This window comes from Peromyscus californicus, unplaced genomic scaffold, assembly GCF_007827085.1.
Source record: "Peromyscus californicus insignis strain IS unplaced genomic scaffold, ASM782708v3 Scaffold_4__1_contigs__length_199733344, whole genome shotgun sequence".
Lineage (NCBI taxonomy): Eukaryota > Metazoa > Chordata > Mammalia > Rodentia > Cricetidae > Peromyscus > Peromyscus californicus.
Window position 1 is genome coordinate 168920674 of NW_026294562.1, and position 27831 is coordinate 168948504.

General features: G+C 50.0%; 2 protein-coding genes across 4 annotated transcripts in view; both read left to right on the forward strand.

Moving 5' to 3' along the window:
• The window catches only part of Sympk (symplekin scaffold protein), a 33264-nt gene extending 32342 nt beyond the window's left edge, over window positions 1-922 (forward strand). Inside the window, exons 26-27 of the mRNA XM_052762044.1 lie at window positions 236-604; window positions 714-922. Of these exons, the coding sequence (XP_052618004.1) occupies window positions 236-604; window positions 714-842 (498 nt within the window). The 3' untranslated portion in view covers window positions 843-922. The remainder of the gene's footprint in view (window positions 1-235; window positions 605-713) is intronic.
• Window positions 890-27189, forward strand: Rsph6a (radial spoke head 6 homolog A). Of its 3 annotated transcripts, none has more exons than XM_052762046.1 (6): window positions 890-1770; window positions 4302-4533; window positions 16479-17243; window positions 19107-19251; window positions 20831-20948; window positions 26575-26804. In XM_052762046.1, the coding sequence occupies exons 1-6, from the start codon at window positions 1112-1114 to the stop codon at window positions 26687-26689; spliced, it is 2034 nt and encodes a 677-aa protein (XP_052618006.1). In that variant the 5' UTR covers window positions 890-1111; the 3' UTR covers window positions 26690-26804. The 3 variants fall into 3 exon arrangements, with proteins under 3 accessions (XP_052618006.1, XP_052618007.1, XP_052618005.1); XM_052762045.1 differs by having other exon boundaries at window positions 921-1770; window positions 26571-27189; XM_052762047.1 differs by lacking the exon at window positions 20831-20948 and having other exon boundaries at window positions 26571-26804.
• Window positions 27190-27831: the final 642 nt, after the last annotated feature.

Genomic DNA, 27831 nt, shown 5'->3' on the forward strand with positions numbered 1-27831 from the left:
CAAGAGGCCCGGTTGTTAAACCCAGTCTCCCAAGATTGTGTTCCTGATAAAGGAGAACGGCCACCCTCCACCCCCACCCTCACCCCCACCCCCCACTCTCCACCCCACTCCCGAGTCCAGATGGAGAAACTATGCAGTGTGCCCTCCATGCTTTCTGCAGCTCGGTGGCCTCCGTCTCCTCCATCCTGGGGGGTGGGAACCGCCCTTTCTGAGCTGAGTGCCCCTCTCACTCCAGGATGACCTGGAACCCTTGGCACTGGCTCTGGCCCCGGCCCCGGCCCCTGCTCCACGGCCCCCTCAGGACCTCATCGGCCTGCGATTGGCTCAGGAGAAGGCCCTGAAGCGGCAGCTGGAGGAGGAACAGAAGCTGAAGCCCACAGGCGTGGGAGTGCCTGCTGCCTCGGCATCCTCCTCCATGCCGGCGGCGGCGGCGGCGGCGGCGCCAGCGGCCCGAGCCGGTCCCACCCCGGCTGAGGAGGCCATGGAATACCGGGAGGAGGGTCCCGAATGTGAGACCCCAGCCATCTTCATCAGCATGGATGACGACTCAGGGCTGGCTGAAAGCACACTCCTGGACTCCAGTCTTGAGGGTCCCCTGCCTAAGGTAGGGCGACAGCTCGAACTGCAGAGGGAGGCTGGAGCAGAGCCCCGGGCCTGGGGCTGAGGGGCAACCTGCTCCTGACCCGCTGTCCCTTGCCTTCTCCCGCCACCAGGAGGCAGCAGCAGTCGGACCGAGCCCCAAGGATGAGCGGAGCCCCCAGAGCCTCAGCCACGCAGTGGAGGAAACCTTGACAACCTCCAGCCCGGAGGCCAGGGAACCCGAGAGCAAGGGGAACAGCTGACAGCTGCGGGAGTTGGGGGGGAGGAGCGGGGTGGGCCACCTAGAGCATTGCCTTAACACAAATAAAGGAGGTGGCGCTCAGGCGTGGCGGCAGTGTCTCTCTGCAGCGGACTGGAAACTGAAGTCGGAGCAGTACTAGACTGCGCCTGCGCACACCCAGCTCCCACCCTGCAGGCGCCCGCGCTAGTAATGTAACGGCAGGCAGGGTACAGGTTGCAGGCGCGGCCCCCACTGGCTAGCCTTCCTCCTACAGATCCACACACTTGAAACATGGGGGAGCCACCACCCAACGCCGACCCCTCATCCCAAAGCCGGAAGACTTCTCAAAGCTCAGAGAGGGGGCGCAGTCGAGAGTCTTCGCAGCCTCTCTTGCCCGTCCCAGAGGATGGGGTTCGCCGAACTCTGGACGATGTGCTGCGCAGACCTCCGCAGCGGGGCAGTCGGAGCAGTCGGAGCAGTCAAGGCAGTCAGGGCAGTCAGGACCTGCAGGCAACCGGCCTGCCTCACTGGCCACAGAGGACCAGCATCACCTCAGATAACCAAGGCGAGGAAGACATGGAGTATAACCGGTCCATGAGCTTAGGCTACCCACCAGGCTTTCCACTGGAGTTCTCGCCACAGGCTTACCTGGATGAGAACAGAATGATGCAGCAGTTCCCTCAGGGACAGGGCCTCTTAGAACAACTGGAGGATCTGGGCGCCGGCATCCTGGGCCAGCTCAACATGTACCCACGAGAGGACCAGTTGATGGGCCAGGCCGTGCAGCACGGGCCGTACCTGAGGGACGACCCCACTCTCCACTCAGGGCCCTCGGACCTGGGCTTCATGCCCTTCGTCGGAGAGGTGCCTGACCCCGAGCCCCGCGAGCTGGCAGTGCAGAACGCCAAGGCCTACCTGCTGCAGACCAGCGTGAACTGCAGCCTCAGCCTGTGAGAGGAGGTTGGGGGTGGAGAAGGTGGGCAGCAGGCTGGGAAGGGCCCTAGCCAAGGCTGCCTCGGGTGTGGGGTCTCTGTGGGCATCATCTAACGTGGCAGAGAACTGAGGGAGGAATAGCAGCAGGTGCCGCCTCCATGCCAGCACACCCCACCCTGACATCTAGTCCCAAGGATTCACAGAGCCACTAAGCCTGTTTCTGCAGGAGACTGAACCAGAGAGGTTGGGTTGCTTATCTAAAATCACACAGCACAGGAAGTGGTAGAGCCAGCACTGTAGAACAAGGCTTCTGGCTCCCAGGGCCCTGTTCTTGTCTGCTAACCCCTGTCTGAGGAGGGTGGTTGTCAGTCACTGAGCTGCGGTCATGATCCCCTCCCTCTTCCGTTAGGTATGTTATAGAGAATGAAATACGAAGGTTGAACGTGGCATAGTCGATGAGAAGGGCTTAGGAGGTAACGCGGGGAGGGACCCGGGGGTAGCACCCCGCATGTAACAAGAGGAAGAGTGGTCCAGAGATAGGGCACAGCCAGGCCTTGGAAGGGCGCTGCTATGTCTGGGACCACAGTGGGCAGGGGGAACAAGAGGATGAGACAGGGCTGGCTAAAGCATGTAGCCGATTCCATCCCTCCTGTGCTGAGAACCCGCTGTGGCTCCCTGCTGACTGGAAGAGCACATTCAGGAGGTGTGGCTTCCCACCCTGCCCACAGTGGATACTCAGCTGCCACTCACCAATTAGTCTCTACCTCAGCTCCAGATCCACTCAAAACTAACTTGTTTTGTGTTTCGTCAACACGTTTCCAGTCCTGGGGGCTTCAGGGTTTCTTCTTAAAATGCCCTGGTCAGTCTCTCTTGTTCTTTTTCCAAGGTTTCGTTTCTCTCTCTCTCTCTCTCTCTCTCTCTCTCTCTCTCTCTGTGTGTGTGTGTGTGTGTGTGTGTGTGTGTGTGTGTGTGTGTGTGTGTGTGTGTTTGCACATGTGAACACATTGCCTGTGAAGGACAGAAGAGGGCATTGCATCCTCTGGCACTGGAGTTAGGCAGTTGCGGGCTTCCTGACGTAGGTGTTGGCAACCAAACTCTTGGTTCTCTGCGAGAGCAATGTGTACTCTTAACCACAGAGCTGTCTTTCCAGCCTTTTCAAGATGTTTTAAATATTAATTTAGGTAGCCGGGCGGTGGTGGTGCACGCCTTTAATCCCAGCACTCGGGAGGCAGAGGCAGGTGGACCTCTGCGAGTTCGAGGCCAGCCTGGTCTACAGAGTGAGTTCCAGGAAAGGCGCAAAGCTACACAGAGAAACCCTGTCTCGAAACACACACACACACACACACATACACACACACACACACACACACGCATATATATATATATATGGGCCTGGAGAGATGGCTCAGAGGTTAAGAGCACAGGCTCCTCTTCCAGAGGTCCTGAGTTCAATTCCCAGCACCCACATAGTGGCTCACAACCATCTATAATTAGATCTGGTGCCCTCTTCTGGCCTGCAGGGACACATGCAGGCAGAACACTATACACAATAAATAAATCTTGAACATTTTTTTCCAAATTTATTTATTGTATGTACAGTGTTGTGTACTGCATGTATGCCTGCAGGCCAGAAGAGGGCACCAGATCTCATTACAGATGGTTGTGAGCCACCATGTGGGTGCTGGGAATTGAACTCAGGACCTCTGGAAGAGCAGCCAGTGCTCTTAACCTCTGAGCCATCTCTCCAGCCCACATTTGTTATTCTTGCAAAGGAGTCAGGTTCAGTTCCCAGCACTCAGAAACCCCAGCACCTTCTGACCCCTGTAAGCATCAGGCATGCATGTGATGTACATACAGACAGGCAAAAACAGTTGTACACATAAAAATACAATAAAATCTAAATTAAAAAACTACTGTGTATGTGTGTGTGTGTGTGTGAGAGAGAGAGAGAGAGAGAGAGAGAGAGAGAGAGATGGTTGTTACAAGTATTCAATAATGCTCTCAAATGCTCCGCGTGGTGCCTGGACTGAGTGGGTGGAAACCATCATGGGACTATTATTACTCTGGCTTCTCCATTCTTAATCTTCCCTTACACTGTTCTGGCTACACTAAAACTCCATCTTTTTCCAGTATACCAGGCATACCCTCACCTCAGGATCTTCCTGCAACCCCAGGCATTGCTTGTGAACCTAAACAATGTTGCTTATTCTATTTTAATCCCTTTCCTTTTCATGCCTTATTGCATTGGCTATGATCACTTAAGCAATATTAAATAGAAGTCATGAAGCCAGATTTCTTGTTTAGGGCCAGCTTGGGCTACATAGTGAGACCCTGCTACAGAGAAGGAAGGAAGGGAGGTCTTAGCACCCCCATCTTGGCGATAAGTAGCCATTTGTGTCTATCATCAGAATGTCAATTCCACCTGGGCAGGGCCGTTTTCTGTTCCCTCCTGTGTCCCTAGCAGTAGACAGAGGGACAGGCCCCAGATAGGCTCAGTGCACTGAGCGAGCGGTATTCCCCACCCCCCCCCACTCCTCCTGGGAGGCAGGTATGAGCACCTGGTGAACCTGCTGACCAAGATCCTGAACCAGCGGCCCGAGGACCCCCTGTCCATCCTGGAGACTCTGAACCGCAACACGCAGTGGGAATGGTTCCACCCCAAGCTGGACACGCTGCGGGACGATCCCGAGATGCAGCCCACCTACGAGATGGCCGAGAAGCAAAAGGCCCTGTTCGGCAGGGGTGGAGGAGAAGGCGAACAGGAAATGGAAGAGGAGGTGGTGAGTGAGCTGGTGTGGAGAGGTGGGGGGTGGGTGAGAGTGGTGGTGGGGGGGGGACTGGCCTGCGGCCACAGTCGGCTGAAGGTGTGAACAGAAGTGACTGGCAATACAGTGTCTGCCGTGCCTGGGGAGGGGTCCACCCGAAGCAGTATCTGGTACACCACACAAGGTTTGGGAGCAAGGGACAGGCACTTGGCTCTGCCTTCTCGAAGCCGCCCCCCCGGCTGTCACGTGAGGGAGCCCCGGTCTCCCATCTCATGAGAATCATTCACCATCTCCCCCTCCACACACATTTCCTACCGCCTCTGAGTCTCTCAACTCAGAATCCATTCCTTCCTCTCCCCCTGCCTCAGTTTCCTATTTATAAGTTAAGGCCTGCTAAGAACTTTTCCACCTATGACCCAAGAATACTCTACCCTCCTCAGAGTATTTAACGCCACAGTCCTTTGTTCCAGAACTGAGCGATGCATAGTCTGGGGGAGGGGCTGGGAACACGGCTCACTGGGTAGAGTGCTTGCCCAACAGGTACAAAGCCCTGGGTCCCTCCCCAGCGCTGCATAAACTGGGTTTGGCAGCACACACCTGTAACACTACCTCTTGGGAGGTGGAGCGGGAATTCAGGGTCAGCCTCAGCCACATGGTGAGTGCCAGGTCAACCAGCCTGGGATACACGAGACCCTGTCTTGTTTTTGTCTTGTTTTGTTAAAAAAAGGTAGAGATGCCCAGGAGGGCTGAGGGAAGCGGGTTATGAGTTGAAGTTAATGTGGCCAACCCAGAGGGGTTTCTGGCCTTCCAGGACTCAGAGTGAGCTAGTATACTGATTATGATGATTTTTTAAAAATGGGTGAGGTGGGTTGCTGAGACGCTCAGTGGGTAAAAGTGTTTGCCACCAAGCGTGACAACCTGTGTGTTCCCCAGGACCCACCCATGGGCTGGCAGAAGAGAGCATGTTTCCACAAGTCATCCTCTGATTTGCACACAAACAAGAAAACACATATATTTATTTATTTATTTTCTTTTCTTTTTTGAATGCCGAATACAGTTTATTGAAGGAGGGAGGAGGTCTTAAATACAGGTTTACAGCACAACGGGAGAACCCTGGAGGGAGAATACATTTCTAAAGGTGTAACCAGGGGCCGGAGAGATGGCTCAGCAGTTGAGGGCATTGGCTGCTCTTCCAGAAGGACCTGGATTGGTTTTCCATCTCTACATGGCAGCTCACAGTCATCTGGTCAACCAGTCTGGGCGACATGAGATCCTGTTTTTTTTTGTTTTTCGAGACAGGGTTTCTCTGTGTAGCTTTGCGCCTTTCCTGGATCTCGCTCTGAAGACCAGCTTGGCCTCGAACTCACAGAGATCCGCCTGCCTCTGCCTCCCGAGTGCTGGGATTAAAGGCGTGCGCTACCACCGCCAGGCGAGACCCTGTTTTTTTTTTTTTTTTTTTTTTTTTTTTTTTTTTTTTTTTTTTTGGTTTTTCGAGACAGGGTTTCTCTGTGTAGCTTTGCGCCTCTCCTGGAACTCACTTGGTAGCCCAGACTGGCCTCGAACTCACAGAGATCCGCCTGGCTCTGCCTCCCGAGTGCTGGGATTAAAGGCGTGCGCCACCACCGCCCGGCGAGACCCTGTTTTTAAGGAAAAAAATGGATGGAAAAGTTCCAGGGGATCTGGTGCCCTCTTCTGACCTCCGAGAGCATCAGGCACGCACACGGTATACAGATATACATGTAGGCAAAACACTCATACACATACAAAAAAAAATTTAAATCTTATAAATAAAAAAAGATTTTTTTTTTTTTTTGAGGGATATCCCTTAGCTGTCCTTCCCCCCTTAGCTCCAGATCCCAGGAGGCCCTGCCTCAATAGAACATTCCTGGGGGCCGGGTGGTGGTGGCGCACACCTTTAATCCCAGCACTCGGGAGGTAGAGCCAGGGGAATCTCTGTGAGTTCAAGGCCAGCCTGGGCTACCAAGTGAGTTCCAGGAAAGGCAACAAAACTACACAGAGAAACCCTGTCTTGAAAAGCCAAAAAACAAAAAACAAAACAAAAAACACCCCTGGGGGAGGTTCTACATACACCTTAGTTCACTGTTCCCTCCGAGTCCCACCCCGTGTGAACTTCATGCCTTGATGGGCTCTGGAAGGCTGAGACCCAGCTCCTTAGAACTGGGGACAGTTGTTTTCTTTATTTCTTTTTTTATTTTTGCAGGGTTGGGAGGTCAGGTTTTGACAAAGGGTCTGATATATCCCTGGCTTTGAACTTGCTACGTAGTTAAGGATGACACTGGATATCTGATCCTCCTGCCTCTACCTCCTGAGGGCTGGAATGACAGTCATGAGCTTCCAGGGTTTCTACGGTCCTTCTCATGCATGGTAGGCTGTTGTGGAATATCCCTTTCCACTGTGTGAAGATATGTCACTGTGACTGGTTTCATAAAAAGCTAAATGGCCAATAACCAGGCAGGATTTTCAGGACAGAGAGAACACTGGGAAGAGGAAGGGCAGAGTCACGGAGAGACGTGGAGGAACCATAACATATAGGAGATGAGGTAACAAGCCACGTGGGAGCACATAAATTAATAGAGATGGCACATAAATTAATAGCACATAATTAATTTAAGTTCTAAGAGCTAGTTAGGAACAAGCCTGAGCTATCAGCTGAGCTTTCATAATTAATAAGAAGTCTCCGTGTCATGATAGCTATGTCCCCAGTCCCAGAGTTCTTTTTTTTTTTTTTTTGGTTTTTTGAGACAGGGTTTCTCTGTGTAGCTTTGGAGCCTGTCCTGGATCTTGCTCTGTAGACCAGGCTGGCCTCGAACTCACAGAGATCTGCCTGGCTCTGCCTCCCAAGTGCTGGGAGTAAAGGTGTGCGCCACCACCGCCATCTGGCAGTCCCAGAGTTCTTAATTCAACATCTAGAGAGAAAAACTGTGGGCATCTGTGGCCTGTGCTTGTTTCTGGGAAGAGACGGAGCCACATCTGGGCTGGGGTGGGGCTCCTCTCTTTCTCATTGTGTCTCTTGCTAGCTGTAATTCCCAAGGACTTTGATGGGATGGTCCATCCTCCACTGCCTGGAATTGTCACCTACATTACTTCACACCACAGGAACTCCTGTCTGTTTTCTGTGTGGCCCTGACTGTCCTGGAACCCACTCTGTAGACCAGGCTGGCCTCGAACTCAGAGAACCATCTCTCTCTGCCTCCCCAGTGCTGGGATTAAAGGAGTGCACTACCACTGACCGGCTAGGAGATCTCGTCTTAAATCCTCCCCTCCAAAATCCAATCTGAGGGTATAACTGGGTGGTAGAGCTTCTGCCTAGACTCCCCAGTGAGGGGCTGGGGGTGTGGCTCAGTGGTAGAGCCCCTGCCTAGAATCCCCCAGTGAGGGGCTGGGGTGTGGCTCAGTGGTAGAGCCCCTGCCTAGAATCCACCAGTGAGGGGCTGGGGTGTGGCTCAGTGGTAGAGCCCCTGCCTAGAATCCCCCAGTGAGGGGCTGGGGGCGTGGCTCAGGGGTAGAAAGATTGCTCACTATTCAAAAGGCTTTGGGTTTGAAGTCTAGCACTGAAAAAAAAAATATATATATATATGGGGACATAGCTCAGTGGTAGAGTGCTTAGCGAGGGTGCATGAAGGCCTGGGTTCAACGCCCAGCACCACAATGACTGGTTGTGGTAGGACACGCCTGTAATCCGAGCACTTAGGACATGGAGCCAGTAAATTAGAAGTTCAAGCCCACTCTGGGCTACATGGATGAGTTTAAGGGTAATGCAGGTAAAAGAGACCTTACCTCACAACAAAACAGCATGGTCGCAAATGGTAGCTGGAATTTCCCTAACAGTAGAAACAGGACGAGAGAAAGAAGAATCAAGATTTTGGTTTTCCCAGCAAGTCAAGGCTCATCACAGAGCAAGACATGTTCACGTGGCCTCTGAGTGTCAGACCAACCTGTGCCGAAACCTAGCCACACCAGACAATGGTCTCTGGGGACCATGTCGCTGGTTTTTCTCTCCATCCAACCACACCAAGCAGATTAGGGCCAATCTAATGTGGTGGCGCACGTTTTTGATCGAAGCACTCATGAGGCAGAAACAGGTGGATCTCTGAGTTCAAGACTAGCCGGGTGTACATAGGGAATTTCAGGCCAGCAAGACATGCTCTCCCTGTCTCAAAAAAAAAAAAAAAAAAAAAAAAAAAAAGAGTTGACTCTGTCATTTGGAGTACTTGTCCACACTTGATTCCACAACGGTGGCCAAAAGGGCTGGCAACACTGACGTCCTTCAGCTGTAGTGTGACACAACACCATTTGCACGTGGATCCAGGATTCTAAAAAGTGCCATGTGCAGCCGGGTGGTGGTGGCGCACGCCTTTAATCCCAGCACTCGGGAGGTAGATGCAGGTGGACCTCTGAGTTTGAGGCCAGCCTGGGCTACAAAGAAAATTCCTGGACAGCCAGGGCTACACAGAGAAACCCTGTCTCAAAAAAAAAAAAAAAAAAAAAAAAAAAAAAAAAAAAAAAAAAAAAAGAGTAGGGGCTGGAGAGATGGCTCAGTGGTTAAGAGCACTGATTACTCTTCCAGAGGTCCTGAGTTCAATTCCCAGCACCCCCATGGCAGATCACAGTCATCTGTAACTCCAGTTCAGGCTCTTCTGGCCTGCTAGGGTACCAAGCACATACATAGCACACGGACATATATGGCATGAAAGGCCCATACACATAAAATAAATATTTTTAAAAAGATGATGTGCTCACTCGAACACATCCAAACACCCTTGCCAGCTAGACTAGGAGGGCTGACTAATGAATCCAGGAATCCACCTGTCTCTGCCTCCCCAGTGGGATTGCAAGCCTGTGCCGCTATACCTGACTGTTTACAGGGTTCTAAGGATCAAACTGGGTCCTCAAGCTTGCAAAACAAATGCTTTACAGCCTGAGCCATCTCATGAGGCTAATGTCAGTGACATCGAGGTAAACACGCTGTAATAACATGCTTATTAAGGACTGAGGGAGGTTTCCACACAGTGGAGCACGCCTGTAATCCCAGTACTCAGGAGGCCGAGGCAGGATGTAGAGTTGAGTTTGAGGCTACATGGACATGACATGGAGATCCTGGCATGTTAATAACTGTGGTTTTCAGCCTGGTCTACAGAGTGAGTTCTAGGACAGACAGGGCTACACAGAGAAACCCTGTCTTGAAAACAAACCTGGCTTACATTTTTTCAAAGATGTTTTTTCTTTTTGTTTATGCATCTGTGCCTGTGTGTAACATGCCCACATATGTGCAGGTGACCTTGGAGGCCAGAAGGGATCTGATCCCCTGGACATGGAGTTACAGGCGTTTGTGAGCAGCCCAATGTGAGTGCTGGGAATCAAACTCCAGTGTCTGAAAGAGCAGCAAGTGCTCTTGACTGCTGAGCCATCTCTCCAGCCCCACCATCAAATGCTCCACTCTCAAATTTAGCTAGGTCTTCCAAATTAAAAAAAAAAAAAAAGGAATTCAATTTCAGACTAAAATATTCTATGGATGACCTGGACTTAACAGATACATACGGAATATGGAACCTTCTCCAAAGTCAGTCACATCAAAGGACACAGGTCGTTTCAATACAAAAAGAGAGCAAGCGAGCCAGAGAGAGAATTCCTAGAATATCATAACGCAATAAAATTAGAAATCAACAAGAGAAACTACAAAAATATCTGGAGTCTTAACACACGTTGGGATGAACAGTGGGTCATCCAAGAAGTCAGAAAGGAAATGAAAAAAAAAATCCCCAGAGGCAAATGAAAATGCAGTTACATCCTGTCTGAAGCCCTGGGGTGCAGCCAAGACTCTAAAGAGGAGAGCTAATAGCGATAAGTGAGAGAAAGTGTGTGAAAGAAGCTGAGGGACATCAGATAAACAACCTAATGATGCACACAAGGATCTCGAAACGCACGTGGCCAGTCCCAAACACAGCGACGGCACTGAGGGAGATGGGGGAAGAACTGAATGAAATTGAGGATGAAAGAACACTACATAAAACCAGCCAAACAAAGAATCGGTCATTTGAAAACGTGAGGTACACAAGCCCTTGGCTAATCTGACAAAATAAAGAGGGAGAAGACAAAAATTAACAAAAAAAAATTAGAGGTCAAAAGGGTGTCCTTGCAACTGACCCCAGTGAAATACAGAACATGGCTGGAAATTTCCATGAAGACTTAACTCTGAAAAGCTGGGTAAGCCAGAAGAAATGGAAATATTTTTTTTTATGTTCATTGGTGTTTTGCCCGCATGTATGTCTGTGTGAGGGTGTCAGACCCCCTAGAACTGGAGTTACAGACAGTTGTGAGCTGCCATGTGGATGCTGGGAATTGAACCTGGGAGCTCTGGAAGAGCGTCAGTGCTCTTAACTGCTGAGCCATCTCTGCAGCCCCAGGAAGGATTTCTAAATGCATATCATCTACTAAAATTAAGCCCTGAAGATGCTTGCATGTGTGCATGTGAGTGAGTGTGTGTGTGTGTGTGTGTGTGTGTGTGTGTGTGTGTGTGTGTGTGTGTAATCTTAAGCAGACTTGTTACAAGCAACGAGACTGAAGCTGTTAGTAAGACAAGAAAAACCCAGGACCAGGTGGGGTCACCGCTGAGTTCTACCAAACCTCCAAGGAAAACCTCACACCAATTCTTCTTAACCTGTTTGATAAGTGAAAGAACACTCTACAGAGAGAGAGAGAGAGAGAGAGAGAGAGAGAGAGAGAGAGAGAGAGAGAGAGAGATTACAGACCTATTTCTCTGATGAACATAGAATATTCTTTTTTATTTTTATTTTATTTTATTTTATTTTGCTTTTCGAGACAGGGTTTCTCTGTGTAACAGTCCTGGCTGTCCTGGAACTCACTCTGTAGACCAGGCTAGCCTTGAACTCACAGAGATCCACCTGCCTCTGCCCTCCCAAGTGCTGGGATTAAAGGTGTGCGCCGCCGCCGCCGCCGCCGCCGCCGCCGCCGCCGCCGCCGCCACCACCACCACCTCCTGGCAATGTGAATCTTAATAAAATGTTTGCAAACCAAATTCAGGAACACGTGAAGACCATACATTATGTCCAAGTGGGCTTCATCCCAGAGGGGCAAGGTCAGTCTGACTGACACATAAATCAATAAAGGTGATCCCTTACAAACACTCCAGGACAGAAACCACACACGGCTATTTCAGTCAGCTCTGAAAAGGCATCTGACAAAGTTCAACATGCTTTTGTGATAAAAGTTCTGGAGATGTTAGGAATAGATGGAATAGACCTCAAAATAATAAAGGACTTTACAGTCAACATTACATCAGATGGAGACAAACTGAGAGCATTTCCTCTCAAATCAGGATTGACACAAGGATGGCCACTGTCCCCTCTCATTCAGTATACTGCTTGCAATCATGGCTGTAGCAATTAGAGAAGGACATAAGGGACATAAAAATAGGAAAGGACAAAGTCAAACTCTCTTTTTGCAGATGACATGATTCTTTACAGGAGTCCCTATTGAGTTGACTAGAAAATTCTTGGACCTAATAAACAGTAAAGTTTCAGGATACAAAATCAATAATTAAAAAAACAAAGTCAGGGTCCGGAGAGATGACTCAGAGGTTAAGAGCACCGGCTGCTCTTCCAGAGAACCTGAGTTCAATTCCCAGCACCCACATGGTGGCTCACAACCATCTATAATTCTATCTGGTGTCCTCTTCTGGCATGTAGGCAGAACACTGTGTACATAATAAATAAATTTTAAAAAAGCCAGATGGTGGTGGCACATGCTTTTCATCGCAGCACTCGGAGACAGAGGCAGGTGGATCTCTGTGAGTTCGAGGCCAGCCTGGACTACAGAGTGAGTTCCAGCGCAGCCAGGAGCTACACAGAGAAACCCTGTCTCAAGAAATCAAAAACAAAACAAAACCAAAAACCCACAAACAGTAGCCTCATTTATACTGACTACTCTCAGAACATTGTTAGAAATTAGAAAAATATTCCATTCAAAATGATCCCCCCCAATTAAGTATTTAGGAATACATTTAAATAAAGACATGAAAGATATATACAACCAAGATTACAAGATATTTGAAAGAGGGAATCACAGAAGATACTAGACGACAGAACATTCCATGTTCCTGGGTAGGCATTATTAATATTGTGAAAATGCCTGTGCTACTAAAATTAATATACGAAATTAATACAATTCCCATCACAATCCCAATGTAAAACTTCACAGATTTAGAAAAAAAACATAATTCATGTGACATTGGTTGTGGTGGCTCATGCCTTTAATCCCAGCACTCAGGAAGCAGAAACAAGTGAATCCCTCAGTTCGAGGCCAGCCTGGCCTACAGAGCAAGGTCCAGGACAGCTAGTGAAACCCTGTCTCAAAAACAGATAAATAAATAAAAATAAAATAATGTGGAAGCACAAAATACCAAGGAGTGAGAATCCTGCCAGAGGGCGGGAGAGATGGCTCAGTGGTTGGGAGCAGTGGCTGCTCTTCTGGTAGACCTGGGTTCAATTCCCAGCACCCACATGGCGGCTCACAGCTGTGTCATTTCCAAGGGAAAAAAGACTACTGGGCTGTCTCTCTCTAAATAAAAAAAAATTTGAAAAAAAAGAGAGAGAGAGAGAGAATCCTGCCAGTGATGTTACAATACGAAACCTGAGAGAGAGAGCATGAAGTGGGGTGGATAGGGAGGTGGATCTGGGAAGAGCTGGAGCTGGGGGAAGAGAATATGATCAAAACATAGTCTCAAAAATTATTAAGGACCAGCCTTAATAATCTTCTTCCCAGGGGCTCAGAAGAGAAGCTACGAACGGCAAGAATTATTTTCAGGAAAGGAATCTAAGTACACCAAGCTCTTTTGTCCGTCTACTTTATTCCTCTGGGATAAAATTCTGTCTACACAGCTTCAGTTCTGCTCTCCTGCCTAGCTCCTTTCTTGCCTGATTTCTCTCTACATTTATCTGCTGTCCCCTCTAAGTTCTATCTTTATTCTCTTTTCTTAGTTCTGCCCCATCTAGGTTCTCATCCATCTAGTTCTTTCCCACATCAGCTCCTCTCCCATCTCCTCCTCTCTCATCTTGTTCTTCCCCATCTGGCTCTTCCTCATCTTCCATCTCGTTCCTCTAGTCCTCTCCTCTGGCCCTTCAATCTAGTTCTTCCCCATCTCAGTTCGTTCCTCTCCAGTTCTTACCCATCTGGCTCTTCCATTCTCTTTTCTCTTCTCCATCTAGTCCTCTGAAAATAAAACTGCTTTTTAATCCCTTTGATCCTTATCTCTCCAAGCTATCCCTGCTCCTGCCGTTTCTGGCCAGTGTGCTCTGTCGCTAGGCAACTCGGCTAAGCAACTTCCATCACAGCTAGATGTACCTGTAAGTAGGAACCCTTTAGTTCTGAGTTAATTGTTAAGGGTAGAGCTAAAACTAGAGATAAGACTTTGGAAAGGAGAAAGTTAAGCTTAATTAGCACATCCACCAGGCCTTCTCAAACAGATAGTCTGGATGCTTAAGTCTGTTCTTAGAGAGTACAGAGGTATCTCTGATAAGGTACTTTCGTCCACCCAAGGATGGTCCTGGCTGGATGCTGCCAATGATGATAATTACAGGGAGGCTTGAACTGGGGTTCTGGCTGTGCACAGCTGTCAGCACAGAAGGTCATCTAAATATTCCTTTAGTAGAGGGGAAATGGTGCCCAATAAATGATGGAAAAGCTACAATAGCACATGAGAAATTCATAGCAGGAAATGGCTGATAATCAAAAGCCAAACATCACCAAGACTCCTTGAGCCTCAGCTTGACCTCTGGAAGGCCCTTGGCTTCTTCCAGGTATTAGCTTGTCATAATCAGCTGAAATCCTACTGCATATATTTTTGTGGCTTGCAGCAATATTGTATAAAAAATTTCAATAAATCCTACCGTAGTACTGTGGTGATAAAGACAGCCTGGTACTGGCATGAAAAGGCAGGTAAACCAATGGAGTGGAGTCGAAGACCCAGAAATTGAACAGGAAAGGATGGCCACTTAGTTTTTGACAACGGAGGCAAAAACAGACTTGGAAAAAAAGACAGCCTAGTCAACAAACGGGGTTTCTGCCTCCAGAAGACTGTAGGTATATCCACATTCACCTTGTACAAAAACCAACTCAAAAGGGATTGAAGACATTAATCTAAAACCTGAAACAAAAGCCCGGCGGTAGTGGCGCAGGCCTTTAATCCCTGCCCTCGGGAGGCAGAGGCAGGCTACAGAGTTCGAGGTCGGCCAGCACAGCACAGAGAAACCCTGTCTCGAAAAAAACAAACAAAATGAATGTACTTGGAATGTATAATATTGTGAAGCCACAATCTCAGAAAGAAACTAACCCTGATGTTTGCCCTCCTATGTGGAACACAGCCATTATGTATGTATGGATACAGTGTAACAGGAGGGGAAGAGAACAGGAAATGCTGGCTATAGGGATGAGGAGGAACTGAGTGCAGGTAATGAATACGGGTCGTGAAAGACGACATAACTACTTTTCTAGTTCTAAAATACTGTCATGGGTTTTTGGTTTTGGCGGTAGATAATGCATAAAATATATTAGCTACTGAAAGCCTAATATTTAATGTGAAGCATCCATTTTGAATGCCAATTCTTTTTTTCAAGACAGGGTTTCTCTGTGTAGCTTTGGAGTCTGTCCTGGAACTCACTCTGTAGACCAGGCTGGTCTCGAACTCACAGAGATCCACCTGCCTCTGCCTCCCGAGTGCTGGGATTAAAGGCGTGCGCCACCACCGCCCGACTTTTGAATGCCAATCCTAATTTTTGTACGAATAAGGAAATAAAAAGAGGATTAAAAAGTGGGACACACACACACACACACACACACACACACACACACACACACACACACACAAGACGCCTCGTGAATCTGCAAGCAGAGACTCCAAAGATGGCCCGCCACCAGCCAGAGGTCTCAGCCGCCTTGGCTCAGCTCGGGGCACCACTGGCTATTTCAAAATTGCTAGACTGAGGAGTGTGGAGCTTGGTGGCCTGTTTCCCCCACTGCAGAGCGAATGGCAGGCACTCTTCAGAGGAAGGCAAGAGCCTTGGTGGGTAACCCGCAGAGGCCACAAGCCACAGACACACATTTCACTTCTTCCCGACAGCTGTTTCCACCCCACCACCCCCAGGACTCATGTCAAGCGTTACTTTTCCGGCCCCGTTCCCCCGGCCCCCCGCCCCATTCTCCATCCCGCCTTCACGAACCAAGAACACAGTGGAAAGGGAGGCAGTGTGTTGCGTGTTAAGTAACAGACACCTTGACTCACAGTGGCTTTGTTTTTTAGACAGTCTTGATAATGTATCCCTGGCTGGTTGGATCTCCCTCTGTGGACCAGGCTGGCCTCGAACTCACAGAGATCCATTGGCCCTCTGCCTTCCAAGTGCGGGGTCTAAAGGCATGTGCCACCGTGCCTGGCAATAGTGGCTTTTTCGTCCAGTAGAACAAGAAAGAAGACCCGGGTAGTAGGGCAATCCAGCAGTGCGCCCGAGGGCCAGTTCCACCTTTCACGCCATTACTATTAGGGTGTAGAGGATGGCCACCCACGCATGCATTGCCTGTGGGTACCCAAAGGGCTACTGTGGCTTCAGGCTTTCCGTCCTTCATTTCGGTCAGGACAAAGAGAAAAGGATTTTCTCCCGGTGTGGTTCCATTTATTTATGTATTTATGTAAGTATGTATGTATGTATTTATTTCCTTTTGCATCAGGGGACACCCTCCCTGAGGACATTCCCCAAACTGGGGGCTTTAGCCCAAGTTTCTTAACTCTGGAGGAGTCGGGCTGCGGGGCTGGCTGGGGCCTTAGTGCTGAGGCTGCTGACCCGAGTACCATGCCCGTGACCCCGGCGGTGGCAAGAGAATCAGGCTCGGAAGCCTTCAGCCTTCCATCCCTCTCTCCCATCCCTGTGCAGACGGACAGCCCGGTGCCCAACATCATGGAGATGGCCTTCTACTTCGAGCAGGCGGGCGTGGGGCTGAGCTCGGACGAAAGTTTCCGAATCTTCATGGCCCTGAGGCAGCTGGTGGAGCAGCAACCCATCCACACGTGCCGCTTCTGGGGCAAGATCCTGGGTCTGAGCCGCAGCTACCTGGTGGCCGAGGTGGAGTTCCGCGAGGGCGAGGAGGAGGGCGAGGAGGAGGAGGTGGAGGAGCTGATCGAGGGGGGCGAGGTCCTGGAGGCGCACGGCGAGGAGGAGGGCGAGGAGGATGAGGAGAAGGTAGTGGATGCAGTGCCCAAGCCGCAGTGGAAGCCGCCGCCCGTCATCCCCAAGGAGGAGAGCCGCACCGGCGCCAACAAGTACCTGTACTTCGTGTGCAACGAGCCGGGCCGCCCGTGGACGCGCCTGCCGCACGTGACGCCCGCGCAGATCGTGAGCGCGCGCAAGATCAAGAAGTTCTTCACGGGCTTCCTGGACACGCCGGTCGTCAGCTACCCTCCCTTCCCGGGCAACGAGGCCAACTACCTGCGCGCACAAATTGCACGCATCTCGGCCGCCACGCACATCAGCCCGCTGGGCTTCTACCAGTTCGGCGAGGAGGAGGGCGATGAGGAGGAGGAGGGCGGCGCGGGGCGCGACTCGTTCGAGGAGAACCCCGATTTTGAGGGCATCCCAGTGCTGGAGCTCGTGGACTCCATGGCCAACTGGGTACATCACACGCAGCACATCCTGCCTCAGGTGAGGACCGAGTGCCCCAACCAGGACCCACGCCAATCTAGCCCAGCATCTGTATGGTAAGAGCATGATGCTGGCGGTTGTCCATCCATCCATCCATCCATCCATCCATCCATCCAGTATTATACTCACCCACCCATCCATCTACCCAAGCATCCAACCATGGATCGGTCCATTGGTCTATCCACCCATCCTTTTCCCTTGAATCCTCCTATCTATCACATCCGTGATCTGTCCATTCATCCATTCATCTACTTACACATCAACCAACCCTTCACCCAGGTACCCTCCTCCCAACCACAGACCTGTTCACCTACCAGTCCATTCATCAGTGTATCTAACCACCCACGTGTCTGTCAACTGTCTATCCATCCATACATCTACCCCATTCATCTACCCAATTGTCTACCTATGCAGAACGTGTCTTTAGGATTTTTGAGTGGAGAGAGGTGACGGTGATGCTGATTGTGTCTAGTGCCTGCTGGGTCCTGACATCAGCCTTGGGTTTTGGTCATTCCATGAAGATTGTTGGGAGCAAGGACTTTGTAACTACATTTTAATTTATTACGTATTAATTGTGTTTGTAGAGGTCAGAGGACAGCTTTCAGGAGTCAGCTCTCTCCTTCCACCATGTGGGTCCTGGGAATTGAACCCATGACGTCAGACTTTTCCGTAGACACTTTTATCCACTAAACCATCTCCCTGGCCCAGCTAGGAACATCTAATTAATCCACTAGTGAATTGATTTGTTCAATCATCTGTTGTCAACTTTGCAATATAATATAATATTTGATATTTTTATTATAATATAATACAATAATTATAATATATTAGAATATATAATTATTATAATATTTGCAATTTTTAATATAATATTTGATTATATTAAAAAAAACTCCTTGTGTAGCTGTGGGGTGGCACAGCCTACTGTGAGCTGGGCCTTCTCCCATCAGTCATTAACCAAAAAATGCCCCCACAGACTTGCTTGCAGGCCAATCTGATGGAGGCTTTTTCTCGGGTGAGCTTTCTTCTTCCAGGGTGACTTTAGTTTGAATCGCGCTGAAACACACACACACACACACACACACACACACACACACCAGCAGGAGCAGCAGACCAGTGCATCAGGCATAAGCTACCATATTTGCTTCAAGTAACGCATTCTGTGATCAGGACAAGTACTGACCGTGCTTCACAGCTGAGGAGATGGGAGGTTGCTCTGTGCTGTGTGCCTGCCTGTACTTATTATTCAAAAAGCAGTCATTGGTCAGAGGGAGTTCAAGGTCACAGAACAAGACCCCCGTGTTAAAGACAACAGGGCCTGATGTGGCGGCCTTTGATTCCAGAACTCGGGAGGCGGAGGCAGAGGCAGGCGGATCTTTGTAAGTTCGAGGCCAGCCTGGGCTGTTACACAGAGAAACCCTGTCTTGAAAAACAACAAAAGGAAGCAAGGAAACAACAAAATTGAAACAAAGTTGGGAGTGTAACTCAGTAGAATGTTTGTCTGACATCAGTAACACACACACACACACAGAGAGAGAGAGAGAGAGAGAGAGAGAGAGAGAGAGAGAGAGAGAGAGAGAGAGAGAGAGAGAGAGAGAGAACAGGAGCACTCACTGGCTGACGGAGCCCAACACCAACCCAATCCAATGAGGGAGGTACAAGTGCCCCTGCCGCTGCTGAATGAGAGCGGTCCCAGAGCAGAAATACTGAGGTCTCTTTTCTCCGCAATGTGTCCAGCACCCTGGTGCTCACTGGGGACAGGACCAGTGCTCTAGGGGCCTGTCGGGCTCTCCCTCCGCTTTCTCCCACAGTAGGCTAAGCTTTGTCGGAGGGTGCCATGTGATTTCGCCACTGCACCCCCAGGGCCGCTGTACGTGGGTGAACCCAATGCAGAAGACGGAAGAGGAGGAGGAGTTAGGGGAGGAAGAGGAGAAGGCAGACGAGGGCATGGAGGAGGTGGAGCAGGAGGTCGGTCCTCCTCTTCTGACTCCTCTCTCGGAAGATGCAGGTGAGTCCTTCTTTGGGGGCAGGTGCCATGCTGGCCCGCGAGGGATTGGTGGGGTGGAAGGAAACACGAATGTCACACACTTTCTGAGCCTCAGTGCAGTGGGCATCGGGCCAGCCCTGGGAGCACAAGTCCCAGCATTAGGGAGGTAAAAGCCGGAGGCTCCTGAGGCATCCTCAGCGATGCATGGAGTTTGAGACCAGCCTCGGTTGTGTGCCACCCCGTTTTATTTTATTTTATTTTATTTTATTTTATTTTATTTTATTTTATTTTATTTTATTTTATTTTATTTTTTTTCCCGGAGCTGAGGACCGAACTCAGGGTAGAGGCAAGCGCTTTACCACTGAGCTGAATCCCCAACCCCTGCTACCCTGTTTTAAAACAAACAAACAAGCAAACATGGGTCTGGGGGAATGTGTCCATCTTGTCACCAAGCCTCATCTGGCACTTGACCATGACCAGACAGAGTCTCTTCCCTGGTTTTCTCTCTTTCTGGGGGGCTGTCATGGGGTTGTTGTTTTGTTGTTGGCCTTTTTTACTGTTTTGGGGGCCAACCACCCAGCTCCCAAATAAATCACACACGGAGGTTTATTCTTAATTATAAATGCCCACCTTAGCTTGGCTTGTTTCTAGCCAGCTTCTCTTAACTTAAATTATCCCGACTTCCTTTTGCCTTTGGGCTTTTCCCGTTCTCTTACTTCTGTAAATCTTACTCTTCCTCCGGGGCTGGCTGTGTAGCTGGGTGGCTGGCCCCTGGAGTCCTCCTCCTTCTCTGGCTACTTCATTTTTCCCAGATTTCTCCTTCTATATATTCTGTCTGTCTGCCAGCCCTGCCTGTCCTTTCTCCTGCCTTGCTATTGGCCGTTCAGCACTTTATTAGACCATCAGGTATTTTAGACAGCTTTACAGAGTTCAACAAATGCAACATAAACAAAAGTAACACACCTTAAAATAATATTCTACAACAGCCATTTAAGGCAGGTCTCACTCTGTAGCCCAGGCTGGCCTTGAACTCCAAACAATCCTCTGGTCTCCTCAGTGCTGGGATTACTGGCGTGTGCCCCTACACCTAGCTGGGAGACAGTCTTTTGAGCCTGACTCAGGCTTGGGAAAGAGAGAGTTTAGGAGCCTCCCCTAAGGGAGGCAGCCAAGAGTTGAATTTTGCATTCATGGCAGGAATTCCCTAAGGCTGAGGCACTTGGAGGGAAGAGGAAGGAGTGGCCGGGAGGGCAGTCCAGGAGGGCAGTCCAGGTCCTTCACATGAGCCACAGCACCCTGGTTCAAAGCCACGTACCCTGCAAGAGAATGCTCGTAGCTCCCTGCTGGAAGCATAGCTACCAGACCTCACTACCCCCCACCCCAGGAAGGGAGGTGACGTGAGTGTCCTTGTTTCCTTCACTGAAGCAGAGACAGGGGAAGTGGCTTCCTCGGGCCACATCAGGAGAGAGAGGGGCCAGAGCCAGGGCTCTCTCAGTGTGATTTGTACCTCCTGCCTGGTCCCCGCTATTCCGTCTCTTCACCCATGTGGTAAAGCGGGGCTGGGGGACCCCTGACCCCACTTCCCTTGTTCTTCTCACCACAGAAATCATGCACCTGGCGCCCTGGACCACCCGCATCTCCTGCAGCCTCAGCCCGCAGTACTCGGTGGCCATCGTGCGCTCCAACCTCTGGCCAGGGGCCTACGCCTACGCCATTGGCAAGTACGGTTGAGCCTTGACCCAAGGGTCTGTCTATGGTACAGACATCTTACCTACCCGCCAGGCAGTGGTGGCGCCCACCTTTATTCCCAGCACTCGGGAGGCAGAGGCAGGTGGATCTCTGTGAGTTCGAGGCCAGTCTGGTCTATAGAGCGAGATCCAGGACAGCCAGGGCTACAAAAAGAGATTCCCATCTCAAAAAATATATATTAACAATCTGCAGCCACCTCCACTTCCATCCTTTGTACCTTTAAATTGTCTCTTTAAGTTCCTAAAGCAAGCTCACCGACCGCCCAGTCCGGTACAGCCTTCCGAGAGCCTGGCTGCGGTACCAGACCTGTCCACCAGAGGGCAGAGCTTTGCTGCCCTGAACTCTGAATGTGGCCAGCATTGTTGCGTTCTGAGTTTAAGAGTCCTGATGGAGTTTCCTGGAAACTTGATACTTCAACCATATTCTTGTGAATTATTATTTTTTTGCCCAGAGTCTGAGACTAGGACTTTTCCAACCCTCTTATTCCAACACACATTAATTTTTAAAAATCCCTCTGAAAGTCAAATTGAGTTCTACTGACCCCTACATGCTCATGCCCTTTTCTCCCTCCCCTCCCTCCCATCCACTCACCCATTCATTCGTCATCAGTCCGTCCATCCATGCATCCATCAGTTCATTGACTCATCCATCTTTGTCTTTTTTTAGAGTGTTCTGGAAAAAGTTATATATATTGTTTACATGTATGTGTGTGTGTGTGTGTGTGTGTGTGTGTGTGTGTGTGTGTGTGTGTGTGCTTGTGTGAGTTTATGTACACCATATTCATGCAGGTGCCTTTGGAGGCCAGTAGAGGGCACTGGGTGTCCAGGAACTGGAGTTACAGGTGGTTCTGAGCCTCCTGATGTAGGTGCAGGAAACCAGTAAGCATTCTTAACAGCTGAGCCATCACACAACCCAAAAAGAGATTTTATTTTGTTTTATGTGGGATTTCTTTGAGACATGATCTCACCATGTAGACAGACCTGGCTGATCTGGAATTCATTCTGTAGACCAGGCTGTCCTCGAACTCAGAGAGATCCACCTGTCTCTGGCTCCTGAGGGTTGTATTAAAGGTGTGCATAATCACAAGTGCCTAAGAATCCTTTAAAATTAATCGTTTTTTGTGCATGTGTGTGTGTGTGTGCATGTGTGTGTCATGCATGTTGAGGTGGAAGGCACAGGAAGGGGAGCTAACCTTCCACCTTATTGTGGCAGTCTCTCTGTCTTGTTTCTGTGCTGTGCTGCGTACTCCAGGCTAGCTCCCTGAGCTTCCAGATAATGATTCCATGTGTCTCTGCATCCCATCCCACAGTACAAATGCTGAGGTACAGTTGTGCACCACCAAATCTGACCTCTTACGTGGGTTCCAGGATCAGACTCGGGTTGTCCGGCTTGTGCTGCTGTCTCTCTGACCCCAAAAGAGCCTTACTGTTGTTGACACAGGGTTTCATTATGCTGCTCTGGCTGGCCTTGAACTCTCTATCCTCCTGCCTCTGCGTCTGGAGTACTGGGGTTACAGGTGCATGTCATCATGTTTGGCTCTATAAGAAACTCATTTTTTTAAAAGATTTATTTATTTATCATGTATACAGTGTTCTACCTGCATATATGCCTGCAGGGCAGAAAAGGGCATCAGATCCCACTATAGATGGATGTGAGCCACCATGTGGGTGCTGGGAATTGAACTCAGGTCCTCTGGAAGAGCAGCCAGTGCTCTTAACCACTGAGCCACCTCTCCAGTCCCATCTATAAGAAACTCTTGAATGTCACTATTTGGCAGCTGCCTGCGGGACCCCAGGCCTGTGTTGGAAAGACAGCCATGGATCCATCCGTGGAAGCGGGTCGCGGGAGTGCAGTCATCAGCTATATGACACCCCTTGCTCCCCGTGCCAGCGAGTACCCTGTTATAAAGCAGAAAAGCTCCTAATTGGGTGGCTTGGGTCCTTGGGGATTGTGGAGAGAAGCAACCTTCAATCTACAATCCACAGAGAAAGAAAGAAGTACCAGTGAGAGACAGGCAGGAGTATTCTAGACTCATTGAGAATCTGGCAAAGATGAAAATTCTAGTTCAAATGTCTAAAAAAGAGGCTGGGTTTCAGGGTGATTGTTTGGATTGTGGTGCTGGGAGGGAACCCAGGGTTTTGGCCTGTTCTAGGCAAGTGCCCTATTACTGAGCCACACCCCCAGCCCCTCACTGGGGATTCTAGGCAGGGGCTCTACCACTGAGCCACACCCCAGCCCCTCACTGGGGGATTCTAGGCAGGGGCTCTACCACTGAGCCACACCCCCAGCCCCTCACTGGGGGATTCTAGGCAGGGGCTCTACCACTGAGCCACACCCCCAGCCCCTCACTGGGGAATTCTAGGCAGGGGCTATACCACTGAGCCACACCCCAGCCCCTCACTGGGGGATTCTAGGCAGGGGCTCTACCACTGAGCCACACCCCAGCCCCTCACTGGGGGATTCTAGGCAGGGGCTCTACCACTGAGCCACACCCCCGGTCCCTCACTGGGGGATTCTAGGTAGGGGATCTACTACTGAGCCACACCCCAGCCCCTCACTGGGGGATTCTAGGCAGGGGCTCTATCACTGAGCCACACCCCCGGTCCCTCACTGGGGGATTCTAGGCAGGGGCTCTACCACTGAGCCACACCCCAGCCCACATTTTACTTCTTTTTTCAAAGATTTATTTTTATTTTATGTGCATTGGTGTGAGGGTGTTAATCTCCTGGAATTGGAGTTACAGACAGTTGTGAACTGCCATGTAGGTGCTGGATTGAACTTGGGTCCTCTGGAAGCACCAGTGCTTTAGTTTTGTTTGGTTTTTTTCAAGACAGGGTTTCTCTGTGTAGTTTTGGTGCCTGTCCTGTATGTCACTCTGTAGACCAGGCTGGACTCGAACTCACAGAGATCCCCCTGGCTCTGCCTCCCGAGTGCTGGGATTAAAGGTGTGCACCGTCACCGCCTGGCTTCTATTTTTCATTCTTTATTTCATAACATGTTTTTAGAATCTGGAATATATTTTCCAGTAAAATGAATCTCAGTTTGGATATGAAGTTTTCATTAGGAAGACTTGCTGGACTGGTGGTGCAGGTCATGATTCCAATAACTCAGATAATCAGGAAACCAAAGCAGGAAGAAGATGAGTTATTCCAAGGCCAGCTTTGGCTGCAGAGGAAGCTTAAGGCCAGGCTGAGCAACCTAGAATGTATTTCAAGATAAAAAAAAAAAAAAAGAGCTGAGGCTACATACAGCTCAGTGGTAGAGCCCCTGCCTAGAATCCCCCAGTGAGGGGCTGGGGTGTGGCTCAGTGGTAGAGCCCCTGCCTAGAATCCCCCAGTGAGGGGCTGGGGGTGTGACTCAGTGGTAGAGCCCCTGCCTAGAATCCCCCAGTGAGGGGCTGGGGGTGTGGCTCAGTGGTAGAGCCCCTGCCTAGAATCCCCCAGTGAGGGACTGGGGGTGTGGCTCAGTGGTAGAGCCCCTGCCTAGAATCTCCCAGTGAGGGGCTGGGGGTGTGGCTCAGTGGTAGAGCCCCTGCCTAGAATCCCCCAGTGAGGGGCTGGGGGTGTGGCTCAGTGGTAGAGCCCCTGCCTAGAATCCCCCAGTGAGGGGCTGGGGTGTGGCTCAGTGGTAGAGCCCCTGCCTAGAATCCCCCAGTGAGGGGCTGGGGGTGTGACTCAGTGGTAGAGCCCCTGCCTAGAATCCCCCAGTGAGGGGTTGGGGGTGTGGCCCAGCAGCTAAGTGCTTTTCTGGCCCGCAGGAGACCCTGGCTTCAACCTCCAGTACTGTTAGGAGAAATAACCTTAGCCAGGCTACTGTTATATATCTATTATCCAACCACCAAGGAGGCTAAATCAAGAGTTTCCAGTTTATGGCCAGTCTAGGATACATGGTGACATACTCCCATAAAGAGAAAAAAGAAGGAAAAGCAGATTCATGTACCCAAGTTGTTCCAGAACTCTTTGGAGGTTTTCCAATAACCAAATTAAGTATCAGTTTTATTTTTAAAATTGAAATTAACTAAAATTAAATCAAAGCCACTCCACCCCAAAACAGCAGAACACACATTCTTCTCTAGTGTCCACGGAAACACTCCAAGACAGAGTGTGAACTGAATCTTCAAACAAGGCTCAGTAGATGTAAGGCAATTGCAATCGTACCAGATATGCCTTGTGACTCCCTGAGAATGAAATGAGAAATCAGTAAAGGGAGGGAGTGGGGGACCACATGAGACCAGGAACCAATAGACCCAGAGATGGTAAGTAATGGAAGAAGACATCAAAGGCTGAGGAGAAGGCTTGGTGGGTGAAGTACTTGCTGCCCAAGCCAGTGAGGGGCTGGGGGTGTGGCTCAGTGGTAGAGCCCCTGCCTAGAATCCCCCAGTGAGGAGCTGGGGGTGTGGTTCAGTGGTAGAACCCCTGCCTAGAATCCCCCAGTGAGGGGCTGGGGTGTGGCTCAGTGGTAGACCCCCTGCCTAGAATCCCCCAGTGAGGAGCTGGGGATTAATGGATCCCTGGAATTTACTAGTGAGCACACAGAATTGATGAGCTCCAGACTTGAAGAGACTCTGCCTCAAAATACAAATGAAGAGCTGAGCTTGGTGATGCCCCCTTTAATCTCCACACTTGGAAGGCAGAAGCAGGCAAATCTGTACAAGTCTGAGCCCAGCCTTGTCTACATACATGTGTTCCACACCAGCCAGAGCTATATAGTGAGACCCTGTCTCAAAAGTTAAGAGTGTGTACTGCTCTTGCAGAAAACCTCAGGTCAGTTTCTCAGCACAAATGTTTGGCAGCTTCACACCACCTGCAACTCCAGCGTGTGTTGTATATTATTTTAAGGTGTGTTACTTTTGTTTATGTTACATTTTGTTGAATTCTGTGAAGCTGTGTTACTGCTGTGCCTGTCTAAAACACCTGATGGTCTAATAAAGGACTGAATGGCCAATGGTAAGGCAGGAGAAAGGATAGGCAGGGCTGGCGGGCAGAGAGAATATATAGAAGGAGAAATCTGGAAGGAAAGGAAAAAGAGGAAGGAGCCAGAAAGGAGGAGGCCAGCCACCCAGCTACACAGCCAGCCACGGAGTAAGAGTAAGATTGACAGAAGTAAGAGAACGGGAAAAGCCCAGAAGCAAAAGGTAGACGGGATCATTTAAAGTTAAGGAAAGCTGGCAAGAAACAAGACAAGCTAAGGCCAGGAATTTATAATTAAGAAAAAGCCTCCATGTGTAATTTATTTGGGTGCTGAGTGGTGGGCCCCCCAAAAGAGCCAAAACAACCAACAACACCAGTACCTGGGGATCTGATACCCTCGTCTGGTCTCTGAAGGCACTGCACTAATGTGCACAAACCCACACAGACAGACAGACAGACACACATGCACGCACGCACGCACACATTCATTCTCCAGTTCCCTTACCACTTATTGGTGGCATGGGCACTTTAGATACAGAACAGGTGCTCAGTAAACCTTTGTGGGATGGACAGACTGACAGAGAAACCCTGTGCGTACCTTTCACCTGCCCACTGGCAACTCTTCAGTGACACCATGCCAGACTTAGTCCCACCCTCCAAGAGAATGTCTCCTTGTTTCTCTAGGAAGTTTGAGAACCTCTACATTGGCTGGGGTCACAAATACAGCCCTGAGAACTTCAACCCATCCCTGCCAGCTCCGATTCAGCAGGAGTACCCCAGCGGCCCTGAGATCATGGAGATGAGTGACCCCACGGTGGAGGAGGAGCAGGCCCTGAAGGCTGCACAGGAGCAGGCCCTGGCAGCCGCTGAGGAAGAGGAAGAGGATGAGGAGGAGGAGGAGGATGAAGACCTGGAGGACTGAGGTCACCAGGCTCTTTCCCACAGCCTTTCCCCTTAGTGGTAGTTACAGATTGCATTTTTTCTGTTGCTTTTGTTCCCTGCCCTTGCAGGACACGGGTAGGAAGGCACACAATGCTCCAAATAAACCCCCCACAGCACAGCCGCTAAGTTACATTCATTCATCATACTGGGCGGTTGACTCATTCATTCCTCTCCGTGTTTGCTTGTGCTTGTTTATTTCTTTATTTTTGGTTTCTCGAGACGGTTTCTCTGTGTAGCTCTGGCTGTCCTGGAACTGGCTCTGTAGACCAAGCTGTCCACAAACTCACAGAGTTCCGCCTGCCTCTGCCTCCCCAGTGCTGGGATTAAAGGTGTGTGCCACCGCCACCTGGCTTGTTTGTTTGTTTTTTTTTTTTTTTTTTTTTTTTTGGTTTTTCGAGACAGGGTTTCTCTGTGTAGCTTTGCGCCTTTTCCTGGAACTCACTTGGTAGCCCAGGCTGGCCTTGAACTCACAGAGATCCGCCTGGCTCTGCCTCCCGAGTGCTTGTTTGTTTGTTTTTAAAGGTTTGTTTTTATGTATGTGTCTGTGGGTGTCTGTGAATGTGTGTGCAGATGTCCTCAGAGGCCAGAAGAGGAGGGGTTCGGATACCATGTCTCCTTACTTACAGACAATTCTGAGCCCCCCTGATGTGGGGACTGGGAACTGAACTTGGGTCCTCCAGCCCCATTTGTTTTTTTTTTTTTTTTTTAAGTTTTGTTTATGGGGTGAGGGTGGGGGGAGGGAGCTGGAGAGATGGCTCAGTGGTTAAGAACATTGCCTACTCTTCCAGAAGACCTGAGTTCGAGTCCCAGCCCCCACATGGCGGTTCACACTCAGTCGGTTGAGTGCTTGCCCCCCCCCCAAATGGTGTCACACCAACCTGGAAGAGGTAGAGGCAAGGAAGGCCTGAGGTCTGTGGTTTTCTTCAGGTACAAAGTTAGGTGGAGGTCAGCCTGAGCTAAAGACCTTGTCTCACAAAATAAATAAATAAGTAAATAAGTTAAA

What these genes read in the sequence shown, in the direction of transcription:
- Rsph6a (XM_052762045.1), top strand. Translation starts at nt 1,112, where the DNA reads ATGGGGGAGCCACCACCCAACGCCGACCCCTCATCCCAAAGCCGGAAG. An exon ending in AGGAAATGGAAGAGGAGGTG is followed by an intron (nt 4,534 to 16,478) that starts GTGAGTGAGCTG and finishes ATCCCTGTGCAG; the next exon opens with ACGGACAGCCCGGTGCCCAA. An exon ending in TACGCCTACGCCATTGGCAA is followed by an intron (nt 20,949 to 26,570) that starts GTACGGTTGAGC and finishes TTGTTTCTCTAG; the next exon opens with GAAGTTTGAGAACCTCTACA.